Source organism: Triplophysa dalaica, chromosome 25, assembly GCF_015846415.1.
Source record: "Triplophysa dalaica isolate WHDGS20190420 chromosome 25, ASM1584641v1, whole genome shotgun sequence".
Classification (NCBI taxonomy): Eukaryota; Metazoa; Chordata; class Actinopteri; order Cypriniformes; family Nemacheilidae; genus Triplophysa; species Triplophysa dalaica.
In genome coordinates, this window is record NC_079566.1 from 16,373,954 (window position 1) to 16,390,549 (window position 16,596).

Genomic DNA, 16,596 nt, shown 5'->3' on the forward strand with positions numbered 1-16,596 from the left:
TTTCTTTCTCTCTCTCTCTCTCTCTCTCTCTCTCTCTCTCTCTCTCTCTCTCTCTCTCTCTCTCTGGTCTAGCAACAGGCAGACAGGGCTGAGAGACTCTTTCTACTCACAGGCCATAAGACTTTTGAAGACTTCACAATGACTACATAACCACCACCATGACTAGACACATCATACACCTCTAGACACTACTACACCCCTTCACGTGTTGTGTATGTTTGTGTACTCTGCATTATTCAATTTTGTATTGTAAATAGTGTATCACATTTAGGCATTTGGCAGATGCTTTTATCCAAAGTGACTTACATTGCTTTGTCCTATACATTTTACATAGGTATTTGCAATCCCCTGATATCGAACCCACAACCTTGCGTTGTTAACACAATGCTCTTACCACTGAGCTACAGGAAAACTAAATCTGTTTAAGTGTGCTATTTGTATTGAAATTAGAAGAAAATGATAGATTGTTTAGGCCAAATGAATCCTACGTATTAGTTGCCGTACACTTGGGCAGTTTGAAAAAGGTCCTAACATTTTCCATTAGGCATTAGGTACAGATATGTTTTACATTTGGTACCAATATGTTTCTTTTTTAAACTTCCTTTTGGGTACTAATATGCACTTTTTGGTGCAAATGTGTCGTTTTTGAAAGGGTACAGCCCCAGTTACAAAAGGGTTGATATTTTTTAGCATTATTTCTGATAGTTCTGTAGTGAGGATTAATCTCTATTGTATTTGTGAAGCAGTGAGTCTGTCACTCTCTCACACAACTTAGACAAAGGACATATCTGAAACTCTTTCTTCTAAACACACAGACGTCTCATCACTGAAGCCTTTACAATCAAAGAACATTTCAGAGGGAAAACTTAAAGGTACTCACACATACAGACAGACACAGACACACACAGACACACACACACACACACACACACACACACACGCACACAGACACACACAAACACAGACCCAGCGATGTGTCACATGTCGGCTGTCGAGAACTCTTCCCTGCAGAGCAGAATTGCAGTTTGATCTCTTCTGGCATTTGGTTGTGACGCAGAAGCACGGCTGTATTCCACAAGCGCCACTTTCACACTAAAGCCAGCGCATGTGACTCACCATTTTCAAACAGCGCAATTACTTTCTCTTGAAACAAAAACCCACACAACGCTTGAGTGGCACTTTCACCATTGAGTGAAAGCTGCTCTTTGCATTCAACCCACTCCAGTCAATCTCCATTATCACCAATGGCAGGACACACACAAGAAGAGAAAAAAGCAGTGGACCAGACCATCTGACAAACAACATCATCACTCATCATCAAGAAGTTTTGAGAGCTTTCTGCTGGATCTTCTTCAGTACATACAGCAGATCATCATCGCGGTTGAAGAATATTTCCCTGATCTCTTCCCTGATCTCTCTGTTAAAATCATCACATACAGTATACACCATTATTGAAAGAGTCATTCATCAGGCATCTTATGACCACTCATGAGAATCAACAGAGATCAATAGTCCACAATCCATCCACACACGAACGGTTTCATCCTTTCATCTACGCTCAACAAACACTCCCAGGGCCGAATGCTAGATTAAGATTATACAGCACCAATCAGTCTCACCTCTTTCTTTTATATCATTTTCATAAATCTGACTGTAAGCAGTGTTGAAGAACCGTGTTTGTGCAGCCGGGCCCTGGAGTTTCTCATCTGTCAATCAACCTTTTACTATAAAGATTCATGCATGTATAAAAACTTTACCATCATCAGCATTCTGTCACTTCATTAAAGAGATTTCCAGAACCCAACATTCATAGAGGTTTCGTGAACAAAAGATCTTTTGTTTCAGTTGAAATAATGAAGTCAAAAAGTCAAAATGTCAAATTTATGACAGTCTGAGATGTTTTCAAGAATCCCAGTTTAATTTTCTAAATGCTGCTGACTCGACCTCCATCATGATGTTGAGGTGGGACTATGCAGATTAAGTTTTCATTTGTTATTTTATTTATTGTATAGTTCCACTAGTGGTTAGGTTAGAAATCGTTTGAATTTGATCTATTTCGGTTTTTATCGATTCCCAGTTTTGATTTCCCAGTTGAGTAAAACATTGAGATACAATCCTGTTCATTAGCCTGCTTATTGACTAGTTTGCCAACATCAATATTTATAAGCAGCGTTCTAAGAATATGTACACATGGAACCATGTTATTTCTGATTTATTTCAATTAGTATTGCAGATACTGCGATATCGGCAGATCACGCAGCACGGGTACTTTTCTGAAAATCTGCACACAGGAATTGATTCAATCTCAATTAAACAATTGGAATTGATTTTCCATTCCCAACCCTAACTATCAGTCAATTCAATCTGGTAAATAAAAAACAGACAATGTTATTTTGATGTGGTTACTTTTATTGAGATGAGACACTTTCACCTAGAGTTCTTTAAACCGTACAATCAAGAGGAGGTCAAATACACAGAGACATTCATACAGACTTCAGGAAGTGAACATTATGTGAGGAAAGTCATCAACACACACACACACGCACACGCACGCTTACGAAACAAGAGATTGTACAGGTGAACAAGGATTCAGTGTCTCAACATAGTACAAAAAGGCATTTCCTGAAGCACAGTTTAATAAAACTATAAGCTATATCTCTGTCTATATATATATATATATATATATATATATATATGTTTTTCTTTCCTGAAATGTCTGTTAGCAGCAAGACAGTCTCTTGTGTTGTCCATTATTTTCCATCTGGTTTCATTGCTAATAGTCATTAAACAGTATTGACAAAGTGTCTGTCTGCTCTATAAACATGGTAGAAAATGAGACCAGGCCCTGTCAGGGTTCTAGTCAGTCTATGGGCATCAAGCACGTCTCTCTGTGTTGTATTAATGCCACTGAGAGTCTCACGCTGGCACTGTGGAAGTGTTCAGAAGTTCACAGATGTTCTCCAGTTCATGTAATGTGTCGTTCATTTTCCTTCACAAATCTGAAGACGTTGAAGAGTCACCGCCGCTCTGCCTACATGAGCCAGAATGCTGCGAGGCTCAGAGTTCATTTCTGAAATCATACTTGAGCTCCAGTCGTTCTGCTACTGGTTTGGGGATAAAGGAATTACTTCATAAAAAAATAAACGTAAGTAAAAGGTTGATGATCAGATATGAGAAGACACATAATAAATCATATCATGTCTACAAGTACAAATTCATAATAATAATACTACTTTATAATGCTAACAGAAGGTATAATGAGAATTGCCAAGCTCTTACAGCTAACAGGAAATGAAAGTTCCCCACACAAAGCGCTCAAACACCACAGCCATTTCAGTTCATGTGTGTCCATTTAGCACAGCCTCGAAGAAAACCCTTGAAGACGTCTGGCTCCTGACGCTCCTAACGGAGAGGGCCGAACTCACAGGGCCATCTTATGGGAAGATTTGCCCATTCTCTCTACTGGAGTCACAGATGAATGAAAGGGCTCAGACAGGCGTCCACAGACAACCCTCCTGGAGCAGATGGAAGAGCGTCGGGAAAAGCTCTGGATGAACCAAGCGCATCTCTCCTTACATGGAGCAAGTTAAACAGTTTGGCTCTGTTTCCATGCCCTCTAAAGACTCATCTTGAGCTGAGAGCTGCTACTGAAGCCAGAGAGACACAGACGGAAATGACAGACGGGTACAGTGCGTTCCCCTCTGCCCTCGCTCCTTCTGTTCTGCTCTCTTTCCCAAACCAACAGAAGTCGGAAGTAAAGCCCTCACACCTCCGTCTGCAGGTCGATGATGTCTTGGCCCACGAGGGGGATGGCGGCTCCGGCCTTTTCCCACTCCACACCCTGGAGGTCCGGAGGAGATGCCTGCAGGGGCTCCATGTCTTTCCTGACCCAGCCGGGAGGGGATGCCTGGGACCTGCTCATGGTCTCCCACGATCGATCCATTGGACCCTGCTGCTTATCCTGTACAATGAGAGACAAGGAGGACAGAATTAAACACCCGCAGCCGACGGGAAAACGTCCTCCGGTACGCGTTGACACAGGGCACACTCACGCTATGGTTTGTCTTGTCGCTTCCTGCTGAGGAAACACTCCATCTTACGGACTGCGGGGAGAAGAAAGAATCACTCTGTTAGACTCGATCTGTTCTCGTCTGTAAGAAAGATTGATTTGGGGACACGTGCGGTTCTCTCGCTCACCTTACTGTCAGAGGCGGGCGACTCTCTGTCTTTCTCAGCGTGATGCATCTTCCTGTTGAGGTCCTGGAACATGTTCTGATGGCGTTTTCTTGTGTGCATGATCTTCTACAGAAAAAAGAAAATAGAAGGAATGTTGAAGGAATGAATTTAATCTTAAGAGATTATTCAGTGAACCTCTGAAGAGACTGTGTGGTTATTCAAACAGTTACCGTTGAGATGAAAAGAGAATAATTACCTCAAAGTCCAGTTCTGCATAGCGGGACTTCTGTCTCTGTGAGTGGGACGAGAAAACAGAGAAGACAAGTTTAGCGTCACGCTGTAACCAACTATATCCATTCCTGCAGAAAAGAGACGTGACATGATCTCTTACCCCCTCGCTGACCTCCAGAGAGCTCATGGACAGCGTGGAGATGGTTTCGCTCTTGGACATCATGGAGTTCATGGAGTCAAAGGTGTCGCCCAGACTGCTGGTCACGTGACTCTCGCTTGAGATGTTGTGTATGTTCTGAATGGGCGAGTCGCGCTCCGAGTAGGACACACTGACACGGTCTGCGGGCAGCGTTTTGATGGCGTAGGCGGCCTGCGGTTCGGCAAAGGCTCCGCTCAGTTGCATGAGGCGGGCCTGTGGCAGCTCGGTGCTCATGTTGTACTTGCTGGCGTCGTCTTTGGGTTTGGAGCGCAGGGTGGAGGTGGTGTTGGGTAGAAGCACGTAACCGCTGCCATCCGGACAGACACTCTCGGCCTGCACCCGGGCCAGATCTGCGTCCAGCTGCTTGAAGAGCTCGCTGTCGCACACGTACACGGGTTTGCCGCAAGACGGGTCGACACCACGCCCCTTCTCCCTGCGCAGGGTGAGCGTGTGGCTGGAGTATTCGGGGACGGGGGGAACGTGGCTCTTGCCGCCGGGGTTGGAAGGAAGTGTGTGGAAGTTTGGACCGAGGGGCAGAGGAAGCTGAGGAGGGGGCATCTTCTCCTCTGATGAGCTCTTCATACCACCTGAGGAGGAGCAGACACACATGTCAAACTTTCTTTCTTTGCAGATTGGATTATGGCGCGTGTTTCATTGTCAAGTGGTTTGTGTGCTCACCTGGCCGGCTTGAGTCAGCGTCCTTCTCAAAATCAGACTGAGATCAAAACAGAAACGACAAGACGTGAGTGTTTGAATAACATTTAATACTGTCAATAGCAGCGAAACGCGGCGTTCAAGTGTGCTCACCACGAGCTGCGTGTGGCCGTTCTGTTGCGAGCTGCCGGAATCGCCGTTGCCGTCATCTTTGTGGTCCTCCACGCGACACTTCACCGCCTCCTGGACCTGAAAACACACACTGGTGAGCTCTTGCCGAGGCACTCCAATGCACATGTGTGACGTGTGTGCTGCGAGCGTCAGGGCGCTCACCTCTCGACGCAAGATGCAGTGCACCATAACAATAACGAAACCCTCCAGAGAATCAAACACAGTGAAGAGAATCTGGAAGAGAGCGGATCGCCGATCTGTGATGGCCAACACGGCTGACATCCAAGTGAGAGCAAGAAGTGGCAGAACCACACATGAGCTCCACAGCGACGCCCTGCAGGACACAAAAGGAAGGGTTAGGTTGAGTGGGCTTAGATTGCTAACATTGGCTAACATTGAGGTGCCAACCGGTCGCCGTGCGTGAGTGCGTGGGTGTGGACTCTTACCCAGCTCGCTCCTTCAGCTTCACATCCGTGATGCCGTCCTTGGACACAAGTTTGTTGAAAACCAGAATACCGATCACCATGTTCACCTAAAACACACACACACGGGATCAATGTTACTGGACGCTCGCCACCGCTTTATGCGCTTGAGTGTGTAGTGACCACGAGCAGATCCTCACCAGTACAACAGCAGCGGCCGGACCCACAAATGAGTACAAGAGACCACCCTCAAGAGACAACCAGCAGCTGTAAGAGAGAGAGAGACATGCCACACGTTCAGAAACACGAATTTAAGTCTGCTCGGCAGGGAGTAGTGTTCAGATGAAATACTCACTAGTTGACAGTGCCGTAACCTTTAGCTTTTGTGAAACCCACAGAAACAGCGACAACCAAAGCGGGCAGACCTGATGCAGAGAAAGGGTGTTACACACCATCCTAGAGATGAGCAACACAAACACACACTCATTCCAGCACAGACACACACTCACCCCAGCCAAGACACAGGAAGCGCTTCCGGATGATGCGATTCCGCAGGCGGCCCGTGACGGCCATGTATGACTGCCACGCCTCCGTCAGGACCCAGCAGAACGAACTCAAGAAAAAGAAATGCAGGAGCGCTGCCACTAAGGTGCACATCACCTGCACGAGACACAACGAGACACGAGTGAGTCACAGCTGAAGTGGCAGAAGGGTGAGAGCTGAGTGTTGGGCTCAGGAGTCACCTCACCTTGTTGCGTGCTTGTGTCTGACTAATCAGAATTAGGGCGTTAGAGCAGATGATTGACAGACAGAAGTTGATGAGGATTACGGAACGCTCGGAACGGATGTACCTGAGAGAAAAAACAACAGCCGATCGATCAACAATCCTGCACACAAACCCACTAATCAATCAAAGAACTGATGGATCACTGCGAGTGTCTTACTTCCACACTGAGACGTAGATGATGAGGAGAAGGAGAAGCGTGAGCGATGACACCCCACATCCTACGATCATCGTAACCGATGGCAACAGAGACTTGTCCATGTTCTGTGAAGAAACACACCCACATCAGTGTCAATCCTCACACACATTGGCCTACCACACTCCCTCAGGACAAGATGACTGGCAGAAATAGGGCAGCTCATGAAAAGGAGATATGAAGGTGAGAGTGAGCGTGCGAGAGAGACAGAGAGAGAGAGAGAGAGAGAGAGAGAGAGAGAGAGAGAGAGAGAGAGAGAGAGAGAGAGCGAGAGAGCGAGAGTTAAATTCATGTGCAAATTTTTGTAGTGTAATTGCAAAGGAAACAGCTATATCACGAAATCTAAAAGACAATCATTAAAAAGGTAAAATTAAAAGAAATGTGTTCAAACAATAGGAATTAATTAAGCTAAATAAGCAGGTGTGTGTGTTATGCGCTGCTCTATTTCTCCTTCATTCGCCCTTGACACGCACGCGCACACACTGAGGACATGTACAGTAACAGGTAACAAAACGTCAGCACGCGACAACAGGCGTCAAAACAGAATGCATCTCTGATGAGAAGCAAAAGGGTTCTGTCTTCACGCATCGCGCTGCAGCGCTGATAACCGAATCAAAGCGCGAGAAAGACTGCGGATGCGGTTACCATGGCAACTGCCTTCTCGACTCTGCGCCACTGTACGCCTCGTCACATCTTTACATGAATTCAACAAGTGACATACAAAGCATACAACACACGAGAAATACAAGAGTCCTAACAACATGTTCATAATCCATTCATTTATGTCATTATCAGCTGTCGATCAAAAATCACACACGCACGAACACACACACGCACGCACGCACGCACAAAGACACACTCACACACACTCACACACACACACACACACATACACACACATACACTCACACACACACGCGCACACACTACAGATAGCACCCGGCGGTAACGGAACACTTACCGAATCGGGGTTCGGTCGCGCGATCAGGGCGAATGTGGAAAGTCCGTCACACACGCAGGTGGTGCTGGAGTCGCGCGTTACCGATCTGCAGCCGCGCGCGGACCAGGAGCCGAGCGTGGACGCGCTGCACAGAAACACACACACATATTATAAACGCGCCCTCTCTCTCTCTCTCTCTCTCTCTCTCACACACACAAACAACTCCTCCCCAGTCACACACCCCGATAGCTTTAATCACCGTTCATTTTTTATCCCGAAAACAAATTCATTGTGCATTCATGTTTTTCAAAGAAAACTATATTACCACGTTAAGGGTTTTGTTAGAGATGAACACATAGGACTTTATAAATATGATTGATTATAAAAACAATCAAATGACGATCACATCCATGAATAAATAAAGAAGCCAATATCGCGAACAATTCAAGGTTAGTGATAAACAGAATTACAATATAAGAGCAGTGAAGACTTGACTGGATGCGTTTAAGAAAAGTTCAGATTTACACGTTCAGATGAGTCGTTTATTTCAGACCAGACTCAGTGAATCATGTCAAGCATGCCATCTGCATGTGTGTGGGCAGTGAGAGAGAATCATTGAAAGGTTTTGGATGTGCTATGAATATTCATGAGGTCATGATTGATGTGTGGAAGTGGGCGGAGACTCATTCAAATATGATGATCAGCTGTTAGGGCGATGTGGAGAGGACACTTTGTGCTGAGGGCACCAGAGAGAGTGTTGACCTTTCGGGCTGTGATAACACACTTTCACAACACACACAAAAGTGGTTCCACCCACCTATCACTCTCGTCCCAGGAGATGCAGGTCTCATTAACGGTGCCCTACACAGACAGAGAGAGAGAGAGAGAGAGAGAGAGGGGTGAGAGGTCTGGTTAGGGGGTGTTTGTTCTGTGTCATATCATTTATTTCATGAACTAGTCTACTAGAAACTAGCATATGTGGCCTAGATCTGCATCTGTTTCCATGGTTACTCACGTTGTGCAGGTGAGGGAACTCAATTTCAACAGGAGCTGACAAGAATCCAGGGTTAGGCTTCACTGTTACCGTGACGACCTTTGAGTTCAGCAGCGTGTGGTTACTGTGTAAAATAGATATCAAACATCATGATGACGTCCTAAAATCTAAAGTGAAGACACGACTAATCTTCAGCAGACAAAATTCACAGTGTGTGTGTGTGTGTATGTGCTTGTTTACCTCTGAAAGGACAGAATTGGAGCCAGATTTCTGTAGAGAACGATACCAGTCACAAAACCAGTACTCTGCTCAGCATCTAAACACACATACAGAGCTGCATTAGTCTCCACACACATGCAGGATGCATGACTGTGAGTGTGTGTGTGTGTGTGTGTGTGTGTATGTACCTGGCACGTCCAGACTCAGGGCACTGCGGGATACAGTGATCTTCTCTTGTGAATTACGGACCCAATCGATCATCCCCCGCCAGCCCTTCATGGGAAAGGTCACGTCAGAGGTCATTGCTCGGGGACGCTTCTGGATGCTCAGCTCTGATTGGACAGTCAGAAAACACCAGTCAGTCAGACACACACACACACACACCTGCTGCTCTTACAACTGTCACCACTTTCACACTCACCCAGATTCTCGGTGACCTCATAGATGTCCTGAAAATCTCTCATCTGAAGTCCGATCATGTCAATGAAGTTCTCAACCAGACTGAACAACTCACGGATGTTTGCACCCATCTGAAACACACAATATTCACTTCTTTACACGGTTCATATAAAAGTAATATTTTATTTAGATATCAGATATTTTTTTATAAAAGTTTGTTTGAAACTGGTCTCTGCATGTGAGATCAAAGCATTTGGTCTTTCTTGTTAAATGTTGGTTTAATAAAAGACTTCTCAATTTAATCCCCTTTGAATCTCACTGTTTCCTAACAGATTATAACAAGGGGACATTTGTGAACCTTCGTTTCTTTTGCACACACATACGCACGCACACACACACACACACACACACACACACGCGCACACACATGCACACACTCAGGCTCAGACTCACCAGCTGTGCTTCCTCCCATTTGTCTCTGTGTGTCTCCTGCAGTAAGTGACTGATGGTGTGGGCATAGTTCTGCGGAACAAATCATTCAAGTTTGTTAGTGTGAGTGTTATTACATTCACTTCTTAAATCTGCTGCTGTACGTACTGTAGTGTGTGTGTGTGTGTGTGTTTGTACCTCCACATCAGCATTGCTCAGACTGTGTCCGGACCCCTTGAACATCTCTGTACTGTTCCTCAAGACTTCCATCACAGCCAGAAGATCTCCGCTGTACTTCATACTGTCAGTTGAGGCCATTCTCAGCTTGGACAGAACCTCTGACACACCATCCACAAGCCGACCGTGCTGAGACTGAGTCACATGATGCCGTGTCTGGAGAGAGAAGAACGCTTAGTTTTCTAATGGAAGAGAAACATTCTCAGCACAGAGTCTTTCAGATCTCTCCGGCTGACTTACCAGCGTGTGGATGTCCTGGAATTCTTTGGAAATGCATTTAATGTGAGTTGGATTTTCCCAGAAGGCCAGACCCACAGCGTCCAGCGTGCATTTACGCAGAATCAGGCCTGCAGATTGACAAGGTGAAAGAAAGACAGAGGGGTTAACGTCTCTCCTCACTCACAGCGACTGACAAAGTCAAATCACACAGAACCATGAGTACCTGCAGCATCAGACGGGCAGGGCACGGAGGCAGTGTCGCCGGCGGGGGTCTTTCTCCACACCACGCTGCTGTAGCTCTCCTCTCCACAGATCTCATGAGCTTCTGCAACAAACAATATTCAGCACTCAAAGCCACCGCCACATTTTCAAGCGGATTCTATTGGGATGGCAACATTAACACTTGTTCCCTTACCTGGACACCGCTTCTCGTTACAGCTTCGCAGTTCAGTTTTGTCACCGTTGCATGGCTCTCCACCAGAAATCGGCCCCTCACAAACTCTGTGTCTCAACTGATGACCTCCACCACAGCTCTTACTGCAACTGGCCCACACGCTCCACGACAGCCACCTCCCATCAACTAGAGAACAGTAACGCAGCAGCGGATATATTAGTACTCATACTCAGAGCCATATGTTCAAGCATCTGTCAAAGAAGAACGTACCAGGGCAGTCTCGGATAAAGCAGTTGCTAGTCTCAAGCCATTCTCCTCTGCACTCCGAGCCTCCGTACGACGGGCCGTTACACTCGCGGGTTCTCTGCATTGTTCCGTTAGAGCAAGAAGATGAGCAAGGGGTCCAGGCGGACCACTCGTTCCAGGAACCATCAACTGCAGATGGAGAGGTCAGATCATTAATTAAGTTATTGTTGAAAGGACGCAGACTGAAAGCATGACATGTGTTGCCCAGCTGGATTTAATAGGGTCTACAGTGCCACCTGGTGTTCATAGCTTGAACAGCATTAGTGTTGAGACTGACCTGGGCAGACAGCGATGTTGCAAAACTTGGTCTGTTTGGTGGGCCCGCGGCAGGGAGATCCACCGTTTCTAGGCTCCTTGCACGTACGGACACGATCACGATATCCACGACCGCATGTGGATGAGCACAAACTCCACGGGGCCCATTCGTCCCACGAGCCGTTCACTGCAGACATACAATCACAGGTTAACCTCCGTTGGCTGCAATGGGACGCCTTGAGAAACGGAAAGTGTGTGTGTGTACCTGGGCAGACAGCAGTGTTGTTGCAGGGTCGGTTCTCTCTCAAAGGGCCGGTGCATTGTGTGCTTTGAGCGGATGTCATGCAGGTACGAGCACGACTTTGCCAGCCTTCTCCACAGCTTACAGAACACACACTCCACGGAGACCATTCATCCCGCTGAGCTTCTTCTGCACACACACAAAGACGCACAAGGGTCATTAAGGGTCATTGGGTTACCTGCATTTGTAAGTACTTTACCAATGGCACAAATGTTGTCATTGGGACACGCACCTTTGTGAGGGGCCTGGTTTGCCATGATAGTGCCATCAGCGTCTCGCCTTTGGCCGATGATGGATCGCAGGGCTTGACTTCTCTGTCGAACTTTACCTGCACAATACAAAACACATGTTAGCTGTAACATCAATCTCTGTGAGACAGGATCTGCTGGAGGAGGCTGAACTTACCAATGCAGGGCTGAGGGTTGCAGGACCGGCCCTCTTCTACCACCCCCTCGCAAAAGCCATCCTCGGGTTGACACGCACGGCTGCGAACCTGGACTCCACCGCCACATTCATTACTGCACTCGGACCAGCGGCCCCATCCGTTCCAGCCCCCTGCGAACACAACACACAGCGTTCAACTTTCCGCTGGTCAACTTCGGCATCTGCAGACAGACTTCATTGTTTTCTCATAAATGTCATAAGTCTCCCAAACAGCAGGGCTGAGTTTAGTGCATTCTCTAAATAAAAAGGCAAAATGCCAGGACGCCCCACGACACGGCTGTCTGAACTGCCTGTAATACCCGATGCGCTCAGGAGCCTGGAGGGTCACCATGGCAACCTCGAGCGGGGCATCGATTGCTTCAGCAGAGACTTTGTGAGAGTTCCTCACAAAGAAGCACATTAACACACATGCACTGAAGAGCATAAAATCCTGCATTTATTTTAGCTTCCGATGACACCAACAGTCTCCAATGTACTGCCACTGAACTGGAACCTGTTAGTGTGTGTGTATGTGTTTGTGTGTGTTAAAGATACACTTCACACACTTACTCATGATCTCAGTATCCCGGTTGTTGTCTCTAGTGGTGGGCGCACACTTCTCCATGTAGACTCCGCCCCTATAGCATCCACCTGCCTTCCTTTTGGGCGGCTCCCAGCACTGGCAGGGCGTCGCCATGATACCGCAGGGGTTTCCGTGGGTACTGGTGGCCAGACAATCTTCCAACCACTTACACAGCATCTCACAGGCTGGCATGCTTGGGTTCCTCTTCCCCACAACCAGAAACTCAGCACTGAATTGGCTCCCTTCGTCGTTTTCCTCGTCCGCCTCCATGGGCTCCATACCAAGACGTGGCATCACCTTCCGCAGCTGCAGGAACTGTTTGCTGGACTCCAGGTAGGCCACCGCAGAGGAAGCGTCACACAGTCGCACCACCTCGTCGAAGCTCTCCATGCCCAGGTACGTACGCGAGGTCTCCAGGAAGGAGTCGAACTGGAAGGTTCGGATCTGGCGTGGGGTGCAGGACTCAGTGGGCTTGGTGATTTTCATGTAAACGGTGTATCTGCGAGGATCAGGGTTCTGCAGGGTCCAGGAGCAGGGAGCTGACGGCAGGGTAGTCTTAGAGGAGAACACGCCGAAGAAGCGGCTCTGCTCCAGGGTGGCACAGGTGGCAGAGGCCGGTCCTGAGGGAGTAGAGGTACCGGGGGTGAACGCCATGACCATGCACGCCAGCAATGCCAACGAGACGCTCCTCCACTCCATCTTCTGTCTTGAAGAGGACGGTCGGACTGATGTGATGGGAACCTTTGATGTGGTTCAGAGGATTCTGGTTGGGTTCTTTCGACCTGGCGGGTCTGATTTGTTCACTGTTTTAATATGGATGGAGGGTTTGATTCTTCACTAGATTGAAGGGGTCATGTCTGTAACATAAGAAAAAGAAGACAGTCAGTATCATCAGGGCAGAAAGACTAACATTTATTGCGACTGTGAATCATATCTTTAGAGGAGTTGAGCTTTAAAGCGAGCGCTGTCAGAACTGTTAGCGCTGATCAGCACACTGCCATTACACTTAAACTATAATTACTGTGCCCTTCGCAGGAATCTCTCTTCCCGCAGTTCTCTCCTGCCCACGCTTTGACACGTGGAGCAGCCGATTGCGTCAAACTGACGTCCATGCAGACTCAGCTGACGCCCACGAGCTTTCAGCGCTGGAGAGAGAGAGAGTTTCTGCAGGAATGCTCGCCCCCCGCCCTGACAGACCAGAGAACTTTCTCTGCCCGTGTTAAAGTCTGACTGTTGCCATAGCTACAGGTGCCTGTAACACATCTCCTGTGTTAAGAGCATCTCTGTGCATTTTAAGCAGCGCTTTCATTTCCCGGTCCCGAGGAAGAGAAAGCATCCAGTAGAGAGAAACAGCATTACAGATCTGCCCTGTGTTCCAGCACATCTGAACCCTTTACTCAAAGACACTCATTCATTAGAGAGAGAGAGAGAGAGAGAGAGAGAGAGCGATAGAGAGAGCAGCTGTAGGATCTTTATCCCTCATCTTCAACTCCCTCACAGCAATAGCTATACTAAACTAAAGCAGTCCCAAGAAACTCAAACAGATTTAAAAAAACATTTGTTACTCTGTTTTAAGAGCTTTCTTTGCTTCTACAGAGTCACACACAAACACACAGGTTGCGTTCATGACTGATGTGAGAAACCGGAAACCATTAACTCTACTGAGAGTACTTCAGCTCTGTCACTCATCCTCACTCTTTCTCTCGTTTAACTAACCTGTGGGCTGAAATGACATATTATATTGGTAGTTATGGAAACTGATGGCTGATATTTGAGAGAGTTGGAGTTTAGGGTTAGGGGAAACTGAGAGAGAGACAGAGAAAGAGAGAACAAGACATACAGACAGACAGATTCACAGAGTCTGTCTAAATGAGTGAATATGGAGCTGCATTGGCAGCAGAACCCTTCCCTTCTTTAAGTCGGTCTGATCCTGAGATGAGTATCAGATTGTATCTGATCCGAGCAAACACAGAGGCTTTGTGTCTAATCCTGGGAAAGTCTGAAACACACAGCTCTTCCAAACACGTGCCAAGCCATCTGTGGGCTGAGATCTATTGCCATCAGAAGAATACGGAACACACACACATAATGAGATTAAAACCTTAATATAATTGCATTAAATGCATTAGAGTGCCATCAGTGCAGCGTGGTGTTTAATCTATACACACTGACTACATTAACTGGTCAAATACAATTCCATGAGAATCAACAAACTGCTGTGATATGCACAAACAAACTCAGTTGTGAATGTTGGGCGCAGGAACATGCACGCGCTTCAGACATTATTAGACAAACTCAGAGACATCGAGGAACTGCGCAACAATCTCACAGACAAAACATACAACAAAGCGCATGAATAACTGCGGATAACACCAGTCATTATTTCATAATGTCAACATCACTAGACGCGCTAGCAGTAAAAGTTAGAACTTCTCTTCACTTAGTGCATTCGGAAAGATGGTTCCCTTTACTTACAATTAAATAACCTCTCGGTAATCTTCTATGCATAAAGAAAAATGTTTTATCTTACAGAGTTGGTTGAAGTAAATATGAGATAATATTTGAAAGAGTTTGTGAACTAACATGCGTGCTGTGTAATGTGATGGTTCAGTTAATAATCACACAAAAACTCACAAATGAAGACACTAATGAACATACAGACAACGCACAAACAGCAGCGAATAAAATCACAATCACTTCATATTGAGACTATTCAGACGCACAAGTTCAGCACCACCGACAGAGACAAACGCACATTTTCAGCACCGCGGACAGCGGCAGCAACAGATGAACAGAACATACGACTGATCATTCGCAACAAACGTTGACATTCACACGTGTGTTACCTGTTTAAAGATACTGTAGAGTCTTTAAGACGCGCACTCCATCCAACTCTTTCCAAATCTTTCGCGGGATCAAAGCGTCTAGGCGTATTCCAAGTTTCGGCGCACTTCACTTCCACAAGCACAACGGAAAAAAGCGACTCTGATCAAACTCCAGAGAGTTTACTACCAACCTCTGCGTCTGTTTCTGCAACTATTCCAGAGAGAGACGACGCAGGAGAATAAACAAGCAGCTCCAGCAGCGCGCTCGGTCTATGCTTGGTACTTTTACTCTCGGCTTCGGAGTCTTGCTGCTTGTGGTCTGAAGTGGTTTCAGTCCGAGTGTAGCGTGTGGCCTCCTCCCGCTGCTTTATATACCCCTCCACCCGCGTGGATCGCGCGCACCGGTGAATGAGACAGCGCGCGGGGGAGAGTGTGAGTGCGTGCGTGTGTGTGTGTGCGTGCGCGCGTACAGATGAAGGCAGAACCGGAAAGAGAGAGGGAGAGACGGAGAGAGAGACATCATCATATCGTCTTTCTATCACCAGACTTACATTCATTTCGGCCGTTACATCATTACACCTGTTTACCTCAATGACACATCAATACAACATGATTAAAACACACGTACCAACACATCGTTAAACCAATCGAATTGTAATATATTGAAATAACACAACATCATAAATTTAAATAATAAGGAGATAAGGCTCGTCATTGAAAACGCCTTTTTTCTTTGGGGGTGGGGGGTACTTATTGATTGAACTTACTTTTTATCGAGCTTCTGTGTTTAATTTCTCGTTATAATTGTCATGTGAAACATGTTGGCAAACTCTCAAACACGCGCGCGGCCAGTGGGAGCTCCAGTCAGGAGAGCCGCGAGCGGGCGGGAGAGTCGGCGGATTCCTCTCCAACATGAAGTCATATCAAACCATCCTGTTTCTCATTCTCCATCTATGACAGCTCAGTAGTCACAAATACCCCTCGACATCTGCAAGGGTCAGCAACTGCCCCCGCACGAGCCGAAGAAAGCCTGTTTTCTCTCACTCGTAAACTTGAGAATAAACCCGAAGAGTGTGTGTGTGTGTGTGTGTGTGTGTGTGTGTATTTGTTAGTGGGGACCTAAACCTGAAAACACACCAACTCATTGGGACTCGTGTCACTGTGGGGACAAAAATTGAGGACCCCACGGGCACAAAAGCTTATTAATTGTACAGAACGATAATTTTTGAAAATCTAAAA

At 46.7% G+C, this 16,596-nt stretch overlaps 1 protein-coding gene across 1 annotated transcript; it reads right to left on the reverse strand.

The window, feature by feature from the left end:
- Window positions 1–2,411: 2,411 nt before the first annotated feature.
- On the reverse strand, window positions 2,412–15,673 carry LOC130415962 (adhesion G protein-coupled receptor B1-like). The gene is made up of 32 exons (XM_056742002.1): window positions 15,379–15,673; window positions 12,520–13,389; window positions 11,932–12,081; window positions 11,759–11,854; window positions 11,491–11,655; window positions 11,248–11,412; window positions 10,935–11,099; window positions 10,686–10,850; window positions 10,494–10,595; window positions 10,292–10,398; window positions 10,013–10,207; window positions 9,839–9,907; window positions 9,408–9,516; window positions 9,175–9,318; window positions 9,008–9,083; window positions 8,789–8,891; window positions 8,591–8,634; window positions 7,795–7,918; window positions 6,798–6,901; window positions 6,602–6,704; window positions 6,363–6,513; window positions 6,209–6,278; window positions 6,054–6,120; window positions 5,878–5,963; window positions 5,594–5,765; window positions 5,414–5,509; window positions 5,285–5,321; window positions 4,568–5,193; window positions 4,433–4,468; window positions 4,198–4,302; window positions 4,053–4,103; window positions 2,412–3,961 (listed from the first exon to the last, which is right to left on the reverse strand). Exons 2-32 carry the CDS (start codon window positions 13,229–13,231, stop codon window positions 3,764–3,766), a joined length of 4,593 nt encoding a protein of 1,530 aa, XP_056597980.1. The 5' UTR covers window positions 13,232–13,389; window positions 15,379–15,673; the 3' UTR covers window positions 2,412–3,763.
- Window positions 15,674–16,596: the final 923 nt, after the last annotated feature.

What these genes read in the sequence shown, in the direction of transcription:
- LOC130415962 (XM_056742002.1), bottom strand. Translation starts at nt 13,231, where the DNA reads ATGGAGTGGAGGAGCGTCTCGTTGGCATTGCTGGCGTGCATGGTCATG. An exon ending in CAACACTGCTGTCTGCCCAG is followed by an intron (nt 11,413 to 11,490) that starts GTACACACACAC and finishes GTATGTCTGCAG; the next exon opens with TGAACGGCTCGTGGGACGAA. An exon ending in CCTGAGTCTGGACGTGCCAG is followed by an intron (nt 9,084 to 9,174) that starts GTACATACACAC and finishes ATGTGTGTTTAG; the next exon opens with ATGCTGAGCAGAGTACTGGT.